This window comes from Festucalex cinctus, chromosome 2, assembly GCF_051991245.1.
Source record: "Festucalex cinctus isolate MCC-2025b chromosome 2, RoL_Fcin_1.0, whole genome shotgun sequence".
Lineage (NCBI taxonomy): Eukaryota > Metazoa > Chordata > Actinopteri > Syngnathiformes > Syngnathidae > Festucalex > Festucalex cinctus.
The window spans coordinates 7,750,545-7,769,323 of record NC_135412.1 but is presented as its reverse complement, the minus strand read 5'-3'; the positions used below and the strand labels follow the sequence as shown (position 1 = coordinate 7,769,323).

Genomic DNA, 18,779 nt, shown 5'->3' with positions numbered 1-18,779 from the left:
GATTGAAAATTAAATTAAATATGCTTTTTTTTTTTTTTTTGGGGGGGGGGGGGGGGGGGGGGGCTTATTCAGTAGTGATCTAGTATTTGTGTAGTCCTAAGTCATCATTAACCCAGAAACACTGTTCAATAACAAAACCTCTGCCATGCACGCTAATGTCTTGATTGACAATGTCATCAAGATATTGACTTAACAATATGTTGTGGTTTTTGTTTGCAGTGGTGTGAAACGGCTTCATGCTGAGTAGCGTTTCCAATGTCTTGCCCCTCTCACATAACAGCCTCTCTGACTCTGTGGTTACAAACGATATGCTGTAGCGGACTTGCTGAGCAGGCGTCTGCAGCTTTACGCACTCGTATATAAATAAAATCATACCGGTTGTGAGGCGTACTCAGAGATCAGGAGCAACACAGACACCTGCTTACAACAAAATATATCTAAAAGGAAGGTGCATCCTCAGGTCAATATACAGACAAATACAATACTTATCTACTAGTTTAGCTAAGAACTTGACATCTACTGAAAACTAGGACAGAGTTGTATTCTTATTATTTTTTGCAGACGCAGACAAATCTTTTGTGCCAGCGCCTGTGAGTCGAAATAATCATATCTTCTATTTGGCGTCACGCTTGTCTATAAAGTGGGTTCATGACCGTTGTGTCTCAAGAACCACTAGTCAGTCTGTGCGTGAAGAATGAAAATAATTCATGTTGAATCAACATGTTATGTTCTAATGAGACTCATTTTCAGCCCTGCAGTTTCGTGGCTCCGACCAATAATATTACCTCGAGTACCTTTTGTACAGGATTATTGGTTTATGTCATGGACACTGCGCAATCATCGGAGGCATTTCCCAGCATGCTTTGTTTCAGTTACAATTAAACCTTGTGTTTAAAGTAGGGGTGTTGAAAAAAAATCGATTCGGCAACATATCGCGATTTTACAGTTCGGAATTCTCAATTTTTAAACATACATTTTTGATGGAAAAATATTCAACAAAAAGTCTTACTTAGGGTTAGGGTTCAAACCTTAAGCATGGAAGAATGTTATATTAATGGAACATTAAGCCTTAATATTTTATTTCAATGCTGTTCAAACATGAAACAGATTGCAACCTGTTTGTTAAATACAGTGGCTCACAGTTAAGACTTCAGCTTCAGATAAATAAATAATACATTTTCATACATACTTACAGTGTGCATGTACAAGGTTACTGAATAGTTTCTAAATTTGAGTAAAAAAAAATCGCAACAATTGACATAAATTTGTATCGGGATTAATCAGTATCGAATCGAATCGTGACCTATGAATCGTGATACGGATCGAATCGTCAGGCACTAGGCAATTCACATCCATAGTTTAAAGTGCTATTTTTTTATAGACATGATGCAATATAGGTGTGGCGTTATCGCTACTTTCGGTGACATACTCCTTAGTAAGAAAAGGAGAGTGCTGTATAATGTAAAAATGCAGTGGTGTCCAAACTATGGCCCGAGGGCCATTTGTGGCCCGCCATACATTTTTTGGCGGCCCGCGGAAAACACTAAAAATGATTTTTCAATGCTGTTTAAAAAAAAAAAAAAAAAAAAAAAAAGAGGGTGGATTAAACATTTCTAGCTACGCAAAGACACAAATTTGCAGCTAAAAATTCAGTTTCAGAAATAAAAATAGTTTCATCTACTTGTTGCTTAGTTTCAAGGTCCAATTTGTGAAAACATCACATTAAATTAATGGTTCTTAAGTGTGGTCAGTCTACTACCGATTGTTCTTGTGGTTCAGAATGTCAAGTTGGGATTCAGCTGCTGCTCAGTGGAGAGGCGTATCTATTATAGTGGCACACAGGGGTCACTATTTGACTTGTGACTGTTAGCAGTTTTCAATAAGTAACTGTACATTATATCAACAATTTATAATTGCTCCATTGATTTTTATCATGTTTAACTCATTCACCGCCATTGACGGAAAAATATGTCAAATGATGCATTTTTTTGCTGGTCTGGCAATGAATGTGTTAATAAATAACTTAAAAAAAAAAAATCAAAGTGTCTCTTGCAGCTTTCTATTTTTCTGTATGTGGCCCTCAGAGGAAAAAGTTTGAACACCCCTGTTATAATGTCCTTCCCATCACATAGTTATGTAATTTCCATCACATACAGTGTGAGAACGTTTTTAATGAGGTGATAACGTAGCTAGGGCTACCGACGGCACTGTGTGAATGTTGGCATCTGATATTCACGGCACACGTGTGTAAGATGAGCGTAGGACGTATGAAAATATGTTCAACAACATGCTCGATTACCACCGGCCCTGACAAGTAATCGTAATGTAGGGGTTCAGCAGGGAGCATCCACTTCCACTGATGAGCCTCCAGCTTGCTGACGTGAGGTAGACTTGCTGACAGATGAAACTGGTTGCCACTTGGCTTAAGAAAACAGCAATGCCAACACATGTTTTCAGTTGATCCATCAACTTTGGGGCCAGAGAGTAACTAGCGCCGGGGTTTACAGTACCCTACCTTCTTGCATTATTAGCTGCGTCATCAATATGCTGAAAGCTTGAGCCGATTTCTTTGCTCTCAGGGTCCAAAGATTAAGACCATGCTGTCCATAATACTCCATTTCAGAAGTAATTTTGAGTGTATGAATTCATGTTGAGCACTGCAGTGTTTTTCAAAGCTTTTTGTGTGTGGTCTGTTATCTACCAACAGCACACAAATAAGCATCAATCTTTCATTTGCAACGGTCAATAAGAATTGTATGGCCGTGGTCTAATGCTTTGCTCAAGGGCACCGCTAGCCCGAGCATTTCTGCATGAACTACTTTGCCTGAACTCTTATAGATCAAAATTTGAGACGGAATAGAGACTGAACTTAATTCTATATTCAACAAAAACACAAATACTCTTCCCAACACCCTTCCAGGTCCACATGCATGCGCTAGTGATGAGCATTACAATTCTTTTAGGTGAACTGAATCACTAGAATCAGTTCATTTAAAAGAAACGTTTATGCTACGAACATGCGAGGGGAGAACTTGTTTTTTAAAGTACTTGGAACTTATTTTTATCAAGATGTTGCTTCACTGAAACTGTTAAAACAATCCACAACTATGTGCAAAATGACGAATTAACTCCATCTTGATAAATCACGTGATCGATGTCCGAGTATCCCACGGCTGTTACCCCGGGTTTTCACTGGATGCGGTTGCGGTGCGGTTGCGGTGCGGTCCGGCGACGCAAGCAATTAGATTCCATTCATTCGAATGGTGCAGTTTACACCGCTTGCGGGTGCGTTGCGTGTCGACTGCGGAAGGCCTGCGGCGTGCCGCAAGCCTTCCGCAAGGATAGCCTATTTTCTATTTTTGCCGGACGCCGCAGCGGTAGGCCTCCGGCAAATGGCAAGCTAGCACAAAACACATCGAGCGGGACAGGAAGACCGAGGCAGTTTCAAAATAAATTTCCGGTTACCTTTCAGAATAAAATACTCGCAAGCTCCTATTTCGCAAGTTTTTCAGCAAAACGTGACGTGGGCGTCGCCGGGCCATGTGCTCATTCACGGTTTAGACACCAGCGAACATGGACGAGGAGAGGTTTATATTGGAGGTGGAAAACCACAAAATAATATATGACACGGCACATCCTTTTTACAAGGACTGTAATGTATTGTGAGTTTGATGTTCGCGATTGCTTGTTGTGCCCGTCTCGCTTGCCGTACTGAGCGGCAGCCGGACGGGGAAGACAGAAATAAAGAGTGGACCCGCACTGACCCGACTCTCGTTATTAATATACTTTACAAGGACAACCAAAAAAAGGATGCTGCATGGAATCTCATATCTTTCTGCTTCTCTGTTGAGCAGACTTTCTGTATGTTTGTCGTTGTGAAATGCCACATGATCGCGCGCGCGCGGTCCCGCGAGACACGTTGGGAAGTGGGCGGCGACGGAGCTGCCGGACCGCAGCTGTGCGGAGCCGGTGTGGATTGACAAAAAAATTGACCCGTCCGGAGCACGCAGTCAAGACGCACCGCACCGCAACCGCACCGCAACCGCATCCAGTGAAAACCCGGGGTTACGGGGCCGATCTGATTAATGGAGAGGAGCATGTAAACGGCAGATTGGAATGGATCACGTCACATGTAGACTAGGGATGTAACAATATCCAAAAATCACGATACGATATTATCACGATATGAAGGTCACGATACGATAATTATCACGATATTGTGGGGAGGTTGGCAATATTTAAAAAAGGTCACAATATTGTAAACAAAAATGAGTTCATACTAAAATGTACATAACAGCAATACATATAAACTACCTTCCATTTCTAGTCACTTAATTGCTAATGCAAGCCCACATTGAGCTCCTCCACATATTGACTCAGTTCACAAGCATATTACAATCCCCTACATCTGACAATTAGTGTATTTTAAACATAGAAGGGCCAAAACATACCTAATGAAAATTAAACTGCACTGAAAAACTAGCCACCAGAGGGTGCTATAGCTGCACAAATGGAAATCAACCTGAGTTTTTTAACACGTGTAGGTTTTAAATATCGTGAACATGACGAGGACGATATTGCGGCAGTTTTTAATATCCCGATATCACAATATTTCCGGTATCGTTACATCCCTAATGTAGACAGGAGACCACAGATTCTTCATTTGCGATGAATTAGTAAAAAGTCTCCATCTAAACCCGGCTACCGAGAGGTATTTCTAATCTAATACCTTCTCAGCAGCTGGTGAATGTCTGTACATTCAAACTAGTATTCATAAGAAAAATATTTGTGTCCCTGCAGCCTTCAGTAAATGTAATAGGGCATTTACACTGCAATTGATTGCTCAAGGAGAAACGTATTTCCTGTTATGCAGACCATATAAAACGAGGGTACATTGACAGCTACAGAATTGCCCCTCAGGGGGTCCGACGCATTACTCCAGGACCCTTTAACAGGGTGGAGGCTTCACGTTGGGACTGATTTTGAGTTTCCATAATGATCCACCCTAGTATTCCCCTCAACTTCTACTGCTTAGTAGTTGTTTTGATAAATAGATGTGAAAGTCATTCATTTAATGCTCACCTCGGGTTGCATTTTGATGTTGGGAATATACCTGAAGTGGTGAGGACATCCCAGCATGTGCTGACTGGGAAGCAGGAAAACATGTTGCAATCTTAACGCAGAGCCCAATTTCAACTGCATAAATTCTTTGTGATCGAATTTACCAAATCAGAAAGATGTATTATTTATATGTTGTGCTATTTGCTTCACTCTTTATTGTCACTTTCCGTGTGTGTGTTTTTTATCATGATGGTGATGATGATGATGATGATGATGATTATTATTATTATTGCTTTTATCACACCATCGCATGGAATGTGGACATTCATTCCATTGGATTACTGGTCAGAAGTCAGGCATACAGTGCGGTCTGCACAGTCCTGTGGAAGCCGTGATCAAAGCTGATGTGATTCCACAGCTCTGTGCCGCTCCAACTCGCTCTGTAATTATTAACTGTTTCCTGTTAAATGATGGACAAGAAACTGTAAAGTTTGTTTTTTTTCTTTTCAGTGAAATCTAAGGAGACATTTCTTATGCGTTTTGCCAAGTTCGCCCATTGTTTATTTTGGGGAGTCGTTATTGCTACCTGGTTACAAATTTAACCTGCTTGGAAAGGTAGTCAAAAGTGATGAAACAGGTCATTTTATATATATATATATATATATATGGAATTTTTTGTGTGCTTCCGTTCTATTGTTTACCAGGTAAATGAGGTGTACAGTAATCATCCACTGTGCCAAAAAAATATGCTATGTTCAAGGCAGCTGCACCCACAGGTGTCAAACAAATAAAAAGTAATATGTGTGATGTAATCTGGCAAACAATGGAAGACACGAGAGAAGAGGCTCACCGTCTCCTCTGCGGTGGCTATTTTTAGAACGGGTTTTAGGTGGCGCTCAGCCGTTAGGAGCAATGAGCGGTTGGGAGAGAAATACACTCCTCATTAAGTTTTCAACAGTGGCTGCTGCAGTATAAGTAGGGGATGCTTCAATTTGTCAGTTTTATTGTGTGTTTCATGACATTAGTATGGCATGGCTTCAACAGGTCATGCAATCAAATGGACACGTCTTTTAAAAGAACTGGAATTGCATACCGTGCTTATTCTGACATTATTCCCAGAATACAGCACCATCATCTACAGTTTACTTTAGATTTACATGCTGACATTTTTCCCACAACAGATTTCCTAATAAAAATGAATATTGTTGTTGTCTTATTGGGTCAGCAGCTAGCTTCTTCTCCTGTAATCAGAGGTGGGTGGGCCGGCTCTCACCCTGGAGTCTGAATCTGTCACATTGTGCTCATTAACGCAGCAAGAAAGGTCACATTTCCACTTAAGTACTTGTTGGCTTCTTTGTAAGTGAGTTTCCACAAAAAAACGGCTAAACAAAACATATGTTGACAACTGATTATCAGCAGTTAGGACCATTTTCACAGCAAACAGGCCACTGTTGCTTAAAATACGCATTTTACTTGAATCCTCTGACAATTTGTGCAAAATGCCGTAAATACGATTTAGTGGTAAAAAATTAAATCAATTGTGACTCGTTTGTTCAGTTTCTAACATGCATAAAGATACCAAGAAGGTGGCAAGGATTTATTGCATCTTAGGTTTTGTAATTTTTTATTTATTTATTTATTTATTAGGGCCCAAGTAACAACTAAAGCGAGGACACGTACAGCTTACGCAACACACTCTGGGGTATATTCACTAAGAATGCGCTGCGTCCGGTAATGCCGCGAAATATTGCACCACAACTGCACCCGCAGTCTGCACCCAGTTACCAACCTATTCACTAAGGATATTGCCTTAATCATATACCGGCGCAAACACGCCCACAAAATGACAGCTTGAAGCAAATTGGCACCTGATTTAACACACATGGCAACGGATGTGCGCCAAGAACATGGTTGCTATAGTAACAGTTGCGAGAAAGATGACATTATCAGAAAGCGAGGTTGGACCGAGAGCGTTTATAGAGATGACAACGACGTCATTCATTCATCCATCCATCCATCCATCCATTTTCTTGACCGCTTATTCCTCACAAGGGTCGCGGGGGCTGCTGGCGCCTATCTCAGCTGGCTCTGGGCAGTAGGCAGGGGACACCCTGGACTGGTTGCCAACCAATCGCAGGGCACACAGAGACGAACAACCATCCACACTCACACGCACACCTAGGGACAATTCGGAGCACCCAATTAACCTGCCATGCATGTCTTTGGAATGTGGGAGGAGACCGGAGTACCCGGAGAAGACCCACGCGGGCACGGGGAGAACATGCAAACTCCACCCAGGAAGGTCCGAGCCGGGACTCGAACCGGAGACCTCAGAACTGGGAAGCGGACGTGCTGTCATTCATTCATAAAGTACAAATTATTGGTGCGGTCGTTTTTTTAAAAATAGATTTTCAGAGGTTGGCGTAGGCGTACAGTATGCATCTGGCACGTAAAAATGATCGTAAAATGCCTTCCCGCCATGGCCGATCAGCCCGGGTCATGTTATGTGTCCTAAAACAAACATAGAAAAATGTCCCCCTCCCTCTCTCTCTCTCCTCTCTGCGTGAACAGCCAGAGAGTGACCGTGCACCGTGCTATGCACTACTGTCATGATCCCGGGATCGAGGTTGCGTCAGTTAATACATGCTTTCCAAAAACGTTATTTGCGTCACGCAAACTCGGTGTGGCTATTTGCGCTGGCGTTAGTGAATTAGGGGCTGTATATCAATGAGTCTCATTTGCATTGGGGTGGGCATATTTTGCGTCAAATGTATGCAAATTACCTAATTTACATACGCGCAAATAACACAGGTGCACCGTGGCGCATTCTGGTTGACTGTACACTTAGTGACGGATTTCACACTTAGTGTGAATTGGACGCGACTCCTGGCTACGATGTAGCTCTGTCACCGGTGCTAATTGGTTTAGTTTCTGTCTAAATTGTAAATGGATTAATGGGGTGTTCCCTCAGAAATCGTGGCCTGCCCTGTATAACAGATGATCAGTGTTGCTCTGACTGTCCATCTAACTTGTATTGAAATGTACATTTTCTGACAATTTTAAGTGCATGGAAAACTTTCTGCAAGAACAGCAAACAACTGTTTCCTTGGATATCCACGTTAAATTCTCCTGATTACAAGCCCATGCAGCATACAAATTATTAACTTTAATGTTAAATAATTATACACTTAATCAAGGGTGTTTAATGTTTTTATTTGCCTTTAATTCCACACCTTGTTTTGGGTCAAAAAGCCCTAAATGTGACCTTTTGGATCGTGTCGACCGTCTGTCATTCAGCTGTCAGAAAGAAGGTGCAGCGCCATGAGCTGTTGCCGCGAGCGTAAAGGTCACTTTCAGCCTTGAATCGGCAGGTGCTGTCACACCTCGCCTCTCATGTCACACAAAGTGACAGGAGTCATGCAACAACTTATTATTTTTGCCTACAACCTACCAGAATTTGAGAGGTAGCAGGTTCCTCCTCAACACGTCATCATGTAGTGGAAAGCCCAAAGGGGTTGTTAAGCTTGGTTCTACAAAAGCCACAGCCTGTTACTCTGCAATCACTCTGGAATTTTAATGCACATTTCTATCTGAAGGGCAGATGAGTTTCCAGAGATTTTCTGGGAGAAAAACACAAACACACACAAAATGATAAAAAGCAGATATTTAATTATAATCGGTAATTACTTTGCAAGATTCTTTGAGGCTGATGTTATTCAATCTCAAATGTAGTATTACATGGGCCTGGTGGCATTTTGGCAGAGTAAAATGTGAAAAGCTGCTGTAAGAAAACATGATTGCTTTGCTGTATGGATCAAACAAATGTTCGTTTTGTGCTCCTTGAAAACCCGGATTTAATTGTGATACTCTTTTGAGTAGGCATAAATTTGATTGGAAAGACTTGTTGGATAGCAAAAGCATTTTTTTTCTACACTTGCAAAGGATAAGACATTTGTAAAAACTAATAATTAAAAGTTTATTGAGAGATTCTGTGAATTCGTCACAAGCTCAGCAACAGCCTTCCGGTCCAAGGAAGACTTCTTTCACCGGCCAATATGAGGACAGATGCATTGACAAATGAAAAGATTGTGTTGGCAATGAATCAAATTGCTCTGTTTACAAAACAACAAATGCATTTACAACACCAATCGTGTGCATTGTGTCCCAGTTCCCAGAGGCTGCACTCTTATCCCATGGCCCTCCCTCTGTTCTCTCCTGAGGTGGCTGGCGGCTGCCAGTGATGTGAGAGAAGAAAAGGAAGGGATGAGTGCTCTTCTTCCACACAGCAGATGTTGAGGGAATGGGGGACTGAAGTACCGGTGAGGCAAAGGCATAGAATTCAATGATTGATAGAGTCTCAGAGAGCTTAGAACCGCGGCTAAATTTCCCATGAGCCTCGAAGGGTCGTGTAAGTGTAATGATAGAGACAGGAGGGCAGATAACCTCTGCTTCAGTTTCACCAAGGCTTCACCTATCCATGGCCATGGAGAGAGAAGAAATAGTACAAAATGTACAAATATTGCAAACTGTAAAATTTCCATTCCTTCTGTCCCAACACACTCAAAATATAACTGGAATTCAAGATATTACATGGATATAAAAGATTGAGACACCATTATAATAGGGGTGTTAAAAAAAAACTCGATTCGGCAATATATCGCGATACTACATCGAGCAATTCTCGAATCGATTCAATAGGCGGCTGAATCGATTTAAACTTCCATTTTTAATGGAAAAATATTCAACAAAACATCTTACTTTGGGTGCGGCACGGTAGTCGAGTGGTTAGCACGTCCGCTTCCCAGTTCTGAGGTCTCCGGTTCGAGTCCAGGCTCGGACCTTCCTGGGTGGAGTTTGCATGTTCTCCCCGTGCCCGCGTGGGTCTTCTCCGGGTACTCCGGTCTCCTCCCACATTCCAAAGACATGCTTGGCAGGTTAATTGGGTGCTCCGAATTGTCCCGAGGTATGCGTGTGAGTGTGGATGGTTGTTTGTCTCTGTGTGCCCTGCGATTGGTTGGCAACCAGTCCAGGGTGTCCCCTGCCTACTGCCCAGAGCCAGCTGAGATAGGCGCCAGCAGCCCCCGCGACCCTTGTGAGGAATAAGCGGTCAAGAAAATGGATGGATGGATCTTACTTTGGGTTAGGGTTCACACCTTAAGTATGGAAGAATGTTTTATGAACGTAACATTAAGCCTTAATATGTTATTTTAATGCTGTTCAAGTATGAAATAGATTACAACCTGTATAAGACTGAAGTTTCCGATAAATAAATAATACATTTTCATACAAATCTTATACTCTACAAGTATACTGATTAGCATTTTCTAAATTTGAATGAAAAAAATCGCAACAAGCGACTTATAAATTCGTATCGGGATTAATAGGTATCGAATCGAATCGTGACCTGTGAATTGTGATACGAATCAAATCGTCAGGTACTAGGCAATTCACACCCCTACATTATAAAATGCAAAATTTTCCTGTTCATCTTCCATCCATCCATTCTCTTCTGCTTATCTAGGGTTGCGTCATAGCGTTAACATCTTAAGCAAGGAAGCCCATATTTCCCTCTCCCCAGCCACTTCATCCAATTCTTCTGGGGGAATCCCGAGGCATTCCCAAGTCAGCCGGGAGACATAGTCTATCCCGCGTGTCCTGGTTTGTCACCTGGGCCTCCTCCCAGATGGATGTGCCCAGAGCACCTCACCAGGAATCATAACCAAATTCCCAAGCCACCTCATCCAGATTCTCTCGATGCGTAGGAGCGGACCCGTCGCCATGGGCGGGCCTTGGGGGTCCGTGCCCGCCCTGTCAGTCAGCCGTGCCCGCCCTAGCAAGATGACTCACCAACTATTCGTCCTATCAGTCACGTAAACTTGCGCCTTCTGTTTTAAGTAAAGCATGGCGTGCCAGCCAACCACATACCTCCTTTCAAGTTTGGCTGTGATTGACAACTAAGCAAGCCAATGACAATCAGGATCAGGAGGGGTGGGGTGGGTTGGGGGGGAGACGCGCGCTCTGCAGACGTGCCTTAGCCAAATCTACTTCCGGGTAGATAGTGCACATTTGCCGGCTGGCGCTGGCACAAAGACTGAGCAGTGAGCACGTCGTGCCTCGATCCAGCATGACACAGTTGACATCAATGGGAATCCTGAGTCCACTGGTTACGTTTACAAGTGAGTGTCAAACTTTTATTTTAATTAGTCAAGCCACACAGCACGGATGAATTGTAGCAATACACAGTATGCTGTTAACAGACCCAAGCTGTCACACATACACAACAACAACTAAGGAGCATAAAATTATTTATCACTAAAGCAGTTGCAGTACAATGTGAGTTGAATTCTCTTCTTTTTTTTTTTATTGCCAAGTTTGTTCATGTTGATGACTGTCACTAAGTTCTAATTAAAAAAACAGCACTTTACACATCCTTTTTGGATTGATATTCTGCTTAGTTTTTCACTGAACCCATATGTTGTTTCTGTATATCATCGACATAACTCAACCTTATTTCTAAATCACTTTAAAACAGCCATTGCTGCATACAAAGTGCTGTGCATGGAATAGAAATTAGTCTTTTAGTAGACACAAGTGAAATAAAATAACACAAAATAAAATTAATTAGAGTAAATATAAGTAGATAAGTATACACGCAAATAAAATTAAAAAAAAAAAAAATCTGTACAAGTATAGAAATAAAATAACACAAATACAGAAGGCACTATAAAAAAAGTAAAATGATGTGAAGTCTCATGCTGAGTCAAAGATCAAAGAATCGAGATGTCTGGCAAAAATGAAAGGAAATTTTGTCCATATCGTACAGTCCTAATCCAACACGCAAATGAAGGCAACTGCTAGCCAATTCCAGATAGAAGGGGCTGGGTCACAGAGTCATTCATTCGGACATAGTTGTTTACAGAAGTGAAGAGTGGATTTGTTTCAAATGAACTTTTGAGTTGAATAAATGCAAAATGAACTACACATTTTTTTTTTTAGTTTGTCTTTTAGATTTCAGAACGAACTGCCGCTTTTAAGTGACAGAAAATATTTCTGAACACTTTTGCAGTTGTCACAATGCCGCTGTTCAACCTGATGAACATTAGATTTAGGTTGATAAAGTGTGCCCCCCCAAAAAAGGTAATGCCCCCCCTACAATTTCTTTCTGGTGACGGGTCTGCGTAGGAGCAGCAGCTCTAATCTGAGGCCGGACGAACGAACCCAGACACTCTGAGGAGGAAACTCATTTTGGTCGCTTGTAACCGGGATCTTGTTTTGGTCACACCTCGTGAGGGTAGAAATGCAGATTGGCCAGTAAATTGCGAGCTTCTTCATCACAATAGAATGATATAGAGTCTGCATCACTGCCAATGCAGCACTGATCAGCCTGTAGAGCTCCTGCTCCATTCTTCCCTCACTCATGAACAAGAACCCAAGATACTTGAACTCCACTACTTGGGTCAAGATCTCATCCTCGACCCAGAGAGGGCATTCCATCCTTTTCAAACTGAGGACAATGGTTTCAAATTTGGAGGAGCTTATTCTCATCCCAACCGCTTCACACTCGGCTGTGAACCGCCACAGTGGCCGTTGAAAATCACTGCTTGATGAAAGCTGTATGTATTTATTTAGAAAAATACCTCCATCATTCAGTTTAAAGAATAAATTAATCACATTATCGGGGTAGAAATTATGGTTGCATTTACACGTGGGACTATTGGTATTAATACCAATAGTCCCACGTGTAAATGCAACCATAATTTTATTTTTTAATAATTATTTTTAATAATTTTTTATTGAAGCACTTTTTGATTTAATGACAGCATGTAGGCGAATAGTAACTGAAAAACTATGTATGAATCCCACATAACCATGATGTCTCTAACAAGTCAATGCTCAATCCTCACATTGAAATGTGTCTGTTGTTCTCCGCTGAAGTACTGATAATCTGTAGGGATGGGCGAGTACCGATACCAGGTATCGGTATCGGGCCGATACCAGCCTTTTTTCAAGTACTCGAGTACTCGTGACGCAGACGAGTACAAGCGAGCGATGGCAGAGGGGGAAGACGTTAAGTGAGTCCTCCTTGCCTGTAACTGGCGCTAGCTTGCAGCAGTTTTTCATCAAAACTTCACCGGTTTGGAAATACTTCAAAATTGTGAATCTTAACTAAAAAAGCATTTTTGTGTTTTATTTTGAGCGTTAAGACTATTGAAGAGTGACTGTGCTGGGGTTGTTTTTGGGTCAAAATTAAAGGAAATATATTTGTTTAAAAATATCTTTTAGTGATTTTTTTTTTATTTGTCAAAATGTACTACTGGTATCGGCATTGGGTATCGGTATCGGTGAGTACTGAGGGTCTGAGTATCGGTATCGGTCTGAAAAAAAAAGTGATATCGAACATCCCTAATAATCTGTTAACCAGTCCAATTAATATACAATAATAACAGTTGTGATATTTTCAAGTTGGAATTTATTTTTGAAAGGCAAAAAAAATAATTTCACATGCACAATAAATAAATAAATAAATAAAGTTGGTGCCCTGCGATTGGCTGGCAACCAGTCCAGGGTGTCCCCCGCCTACTGCCCAGAGCCAGCTGAGATAGGCGCCAGCAGCCCCCGCGACCCTTGTGAGGAATAAGCGGTCAAGAAAATGGATGGATGGATGGAATAAAGTTGGACAAAGGGGCACTTTGGGCACTTCTTGCGAAAAGGACATGTGCTAAGGCACCCATGTACATGTCCAGTCCAACGATAGTTAGCACTGAAGTAGTGCATTGGGAATTTAAAAGCCTCATTGGTGACCAGTCCAATGTAACCTTTTGATTAATGTTCAATAGCAGATGATCTCCAAGAGGACAAGGACTATTTCCCCACTCAGATAGAAATTACTACGGTAAAGCATGTGTTTCAAGAATCATTCATTGATTTAACTCAGGGGCGTCCAAACTTTTTCATTTGAGGGCCACATCCAGAAAATCAGAAGGACGCAAGGGCCACATCATGTTATGAAGAGAAATTGTGTTTAGTAATAAAAATTGTACAAATAATTAATTTTTGCTTTTGAATATTTAGAAAAATGCTCCAGTATAAACCAATTTATTTGTAATATGGCAGTAGGGTTATTATAGTTTTGGAATTTTTCATTTTAGTTTTTATTTAGTTTTGAGGGTTTTTTTTTTTTTAACTTAGTTTTAATTAGTTTTCAGGGTGGTTCTGTTAGTTTTTTATTAGTTTTAGTTCTTTAATAAATGCTTAGTTTTAGTGTAGTTAGTTTCAGTATTAGTTTTAGTTTTTTGCTTTTTTTAATGTGTATTACTTGCGCGCAATCTTTTTTATTTTGTGTGTTTTATTTTAGTTAGTTTTGTAAACATAAAATGTAGTTTCAGTTTGTTTTCTTTTTTTTAAAAAGCATCTTCGTTTTTATTTTATTTTGTTAACGAAATTGTTTTTTTTATTTTATTTTAGTTTTTTCGTTAGTTAACTAAAATAAACTTTAATAGCACCTGTGTTTTTCGACACCCTCCCTTCTTACTTTGACCATCTCCAAACATTTTTGTTTTTATTTTATTTGGAGAGAGTCAAATGACATTTTTTGCATATGTCTCGGGCCACTAAAAAGTGGACGGCGGGCCGCAAATGGCCCCCGGGCCGTAGTTTGGACACCCTGATTTAACTGGACAACATTAGTCTACGGAATTATGCCGCTCTTCTTTTTCCAGATGTCAAATCTATTTCATTTATCAGGCAACAAAAGCAATGACTCGGATAGAAAAGTAAACACTCATTTGAAATCACTCACTTGAAAATGTGAATGAATCTCCAAAAGCAACATTCCAGCTATATTATTAGCACCATCCACATAATCTCATGAGAGGTCGGACTATGAATATGAAGTTATTGTTTTTCTTGGTTGTCTCCCTTTTTAGGTGGCCTGTGCATTTCCCAGTCTGTGAAAATCCCACGTGAACCAAAAGCTGGGGAGTTTGACAAGATCATTCGCAGGCTGAGTGAGAACCCAAACGCCCGGGTGGTCATTATATTTGCCAATGAGGATGACATCAGGTAAGTTCAATAAGTTTGTAGACTTTCTTCCCCTTTTTTGGACTTGCATTTTGCACATTTTCGGTTTGCTTAATTTACTGCGCTGATCTAACAACAGTAGCCTACTAGAAAAGAAAAAAGAACAAAACCCTGACGGTTCAGATAATTACAAGGGCAAACAAATCTATTTGTAATTTTAAAAATAATGAAATTAACAACCGCCAAAGTAAAAATGTGTTTGCTTTCGAAGCAACGTTTCACTACAATTTCTATATTGTGTTGCTGAATACCTCAAAACTTCCTTTCTGTAAAACTAATAGCTTTTTCATCTAAACAAACATGTTTCCATTCATTGAAATACCAAATCTTCCCTTGTGGAAACTAAAATGAATCTCTTATAATTCATGATCTGCTTTTCAAATTGATTGTCTCCATTAAGAATAATTAGTTGAAGGCATAATCATCACACATTGTGGCTTTGTAAGAGCTGTCCCCTGGCAAGCACTTAGTAGGCTCGTGTATTTCTTGAGGCCAGTGAATTAGGGCGGTCCCTTGGTGATGACAGGGCCAGAAGTCCCGGTGCTCATTGACTTAATCCCATCCAGATAACAGCTCCTTGTGTGGATATATAGTAATTACCTAAAGCCAGTGGAATCTCGACTGCACACTCCTGCTCATCCTTGAATCCTGTGCAGTCCTCATAATTTAGGGAACTGCTGCGAATGTAGTGTCCTATTAATGAAGTGCCAGAATGTGACATTGCAGATGAATTGCTTTGCTCTCTGGGTTTTAGAAAGGAAGAATTATATACAGTCAAACCTCGGTTTTCAAACTCTTCTGTTCTCAACCAAATCGTTTTTTAACCAGAAAATTCGAGAATTTTATGTCTCAGAACTCGTCCAAAAAATCGGCTCTCGACTAAACTGAAAAAAAGCCGAGCGTACCTGAACGCGACTCACTCAGTTTAGATGTCGCCGACATTGGTTGCCATACTTTATTAATGTTATACCATGATTTTTATTTTATTTTTTATTTTTTTTACTACTCCCTTTCTGGCTCATGTGTTTTAAATTCATGATGTTTTATTATTTGTCAGATTTTATTTGATGAACAATAACTGTTAAAGTGAATGTTCTTTTATAAAATTATTATTTTATTATTAACTCATTTACTCCCAATAACGTATAAATAAGTTTTTTTTAAATGTTCTAAGTGTCCCAAAGACGTATTTATACGTTTTTGTTTTTGTTTTTATAAGGCTTTGATGCAGCCTCTCAACTTTTTTTTTTCAAGCATGCTGTTTTTTCCAACATCTATAATAAATGTAGCAAAGATGTTGACGCCGTAAAATTTTGAACATTTAAATTCGCCATCCCTATGTCCACTGCATGCCCCCAACCCGTTGGACGAGTGACCAATGAATATTAACGAGCAAAATTTTGGTCCAAGTGCTTTTCAAATTTTTCACCCCTGACCCGTTTTCATGCCTGAATATAAAATAATTTAAATAATTGGAGTGTGGAAGTCAGGTATGAAAGTTTCCAAGTGGACCATACATTTGCTTGTCACTTATACATTACACAGCTCACTTATTTGCCCTTGTTCCCTCGTGGTCATAAAATGTGTTCCTTACAATTTTGTACACAGAACACAAAATACACTTGCGGAAATTATACTTTATTCCAATTATTCCTCATCTAATAGACAACCTTGTCGTCATAAAATGTGGTAAGAGCGCCTCACAACTGCTCCTTATTTTTTTCTCAAGGATAAAGTGGCCTTGCAGGGAACTTTTTTAAGACTGATAATATTTGTTATGACAGCAAGTTCCGGGTAAAAAGAATGCATCGACAACACAATAAGATGCTTGTTTCGGTTTTGTTATTGTGTTGTAGGAGCATTGAGGGTCAGTAAAGCCACACAGGCCAGATGGCGTTTTAAAATTTTGATGTTGCTACACTCCAGCTTTCAACTGTGCCTGCGCAGTGCCTTATATTTACTTCCATTGGCAGCGAGCCTGGACAAATGTGGCAGGGGGGTGATTGTGCAACAACCAGAATGTACTCTGAGGATATTTTCTGTCTTTGGAGGCCACTCATTTCTACTGCCTCTGTATGCAAATATGTTCAAACTCAATAGAGTATTCTATTCATAGACGTTACCTGCATAGTAACCTGCTGCCACGTTGGGCTGCATTTGAATAACAACCCTATGTTTTCAGGTGATGAATGCCTTCATGTATTAAATAGATCAGCAAATAACATACTGCATAACTTTCCAGAGCTTTTCATGTCTTCTAGGCGGCTGCTCCAAGCGGCAAAGAAGGCCAATCAAACAGGCCATTTTATCTGGGTAGGTTCAGACAGCTGGGGGTCCAAAATCTCCCCGATATTGAACCAGGAAGAGATGGCTGAAGGTGCTGTAACCATCCTGCCGAAGCGACAATCCATCAAAGGTGCTGTGTAATTAGGATTCAACGTTAAACTCAAAACACTACATTCATGATCCAATAGTGTTGGCACTTATTTAAAGTTATGTGGTTGTGGTATGATGAATACATTCTGTAGAACACACAAACAGTGTTGACAATACATGGAGGAAAAATATAGCACACTCACATTGAAAAACTCATCTTTTTTTACCCTCAGAATTTTACACACAACACACTGACAACATGAAAACAATTTTTTTTTTTATGTATTTTTTTTAAAGACAATGTAGCTTTTTTCTATAGTACACAGCACATTTCATATATAAGGCAACTCAATGTGCTTCATATAATTAAGATTTACTCCCAAAAACGTATAAATACGTTCAATTTTAAATATTACCATGCTCCCAAAGATGCATTTATACTGTTTTGGCTTTGATGCAGCCTCTGAACTGAAGAGAATGCTTCAATCAATCAATCAATCAATCAATCAAATCACTTTATTTCACTCTTTAAAATAAAAGAAATGAAAGGTGACAGAAAGAAGTAAAACTATGCTTGAAGTAATGCTTGAAGCAATGGTATTTATTACAAAAACGGCCAGCAGATGGCAGCAGAGTATAAGAGATCAAAAAGCTCTTTTCCCCATAGCTTTAAACAGATTTGTAAATAATGATGAAACGTAACCATATTTTAATGCTCATTGATGCAAAATGGAAAACGATAGAAATATACTTTTTTTCCTGATGAAAGAAGAGGCTCTAATCTTTCTTTTGGTAGATTCCATGTTTTTATAGCAATAGGACACAATTTTCTATGGCCCTTGCAAAATCATTCAAAATACAGTAAAATAGCGAAAATGTCCTGGGAGTGAATGAGTTAAAAGTAAAAATAGAGGTGGGCCCTTCCGTCAAATTTCAATTCCCAACTCCAATGACGCAAAACCTTGAAAAAAAATACATGGACTGAAATAGGTTTACGGTCGTCGATTGGAATGAGTACAGACAGTTCTTATCATTCCGTCTATTTTTGCGAGGCTTTGCGTCATAAAGCATTCACCGAAAATGTGGAAGCACTCAGTTAAAGGTGGGCATCATCATTGACAGGAATTGAAAATTGAGGGAAGTGCCCTCTTATGAGTACAAAAGTACATAATTAACTCATTCAAACCCATTGTTTTTTTTTTGTTTTTTTTAATGCTAGACTCTAGCATACAGAAGGCTTTGATACAGCTTCTGACATGAAG

The 18,779-nt window shown here is 40.1% G+C and overlaps 1 protein-coding gene across 3 annotated transcripts in view; it reads left to right on the top strand.

Annotated features, from left to right (window-relative positions):
* LOC144013558 (metabotropic glutamate receptor 4-like) overlaps positions 1–18,779 on the top strand; it is a 196,004-nt gene that overhangs the window by 140,801 nt on the left and 36,424 nt on the right. For all 3 annotated transcript variants that reach the window (XM_077512589.1, XM_077512588.1, XM_077512590.1), the window contains 2 exons: positions 14,988–15,123; positions 17,403–17,557. In XM_077512589.1, the coding sequence (XP_077368715.1) occupies positions 14,988–15,123; positions 17,403–17,557 (291 nt within the window). The remainder of the gene's footprint in view (positions 1–14,987; positions 15,124–17,402; positions 17,558–18,779) is intronic.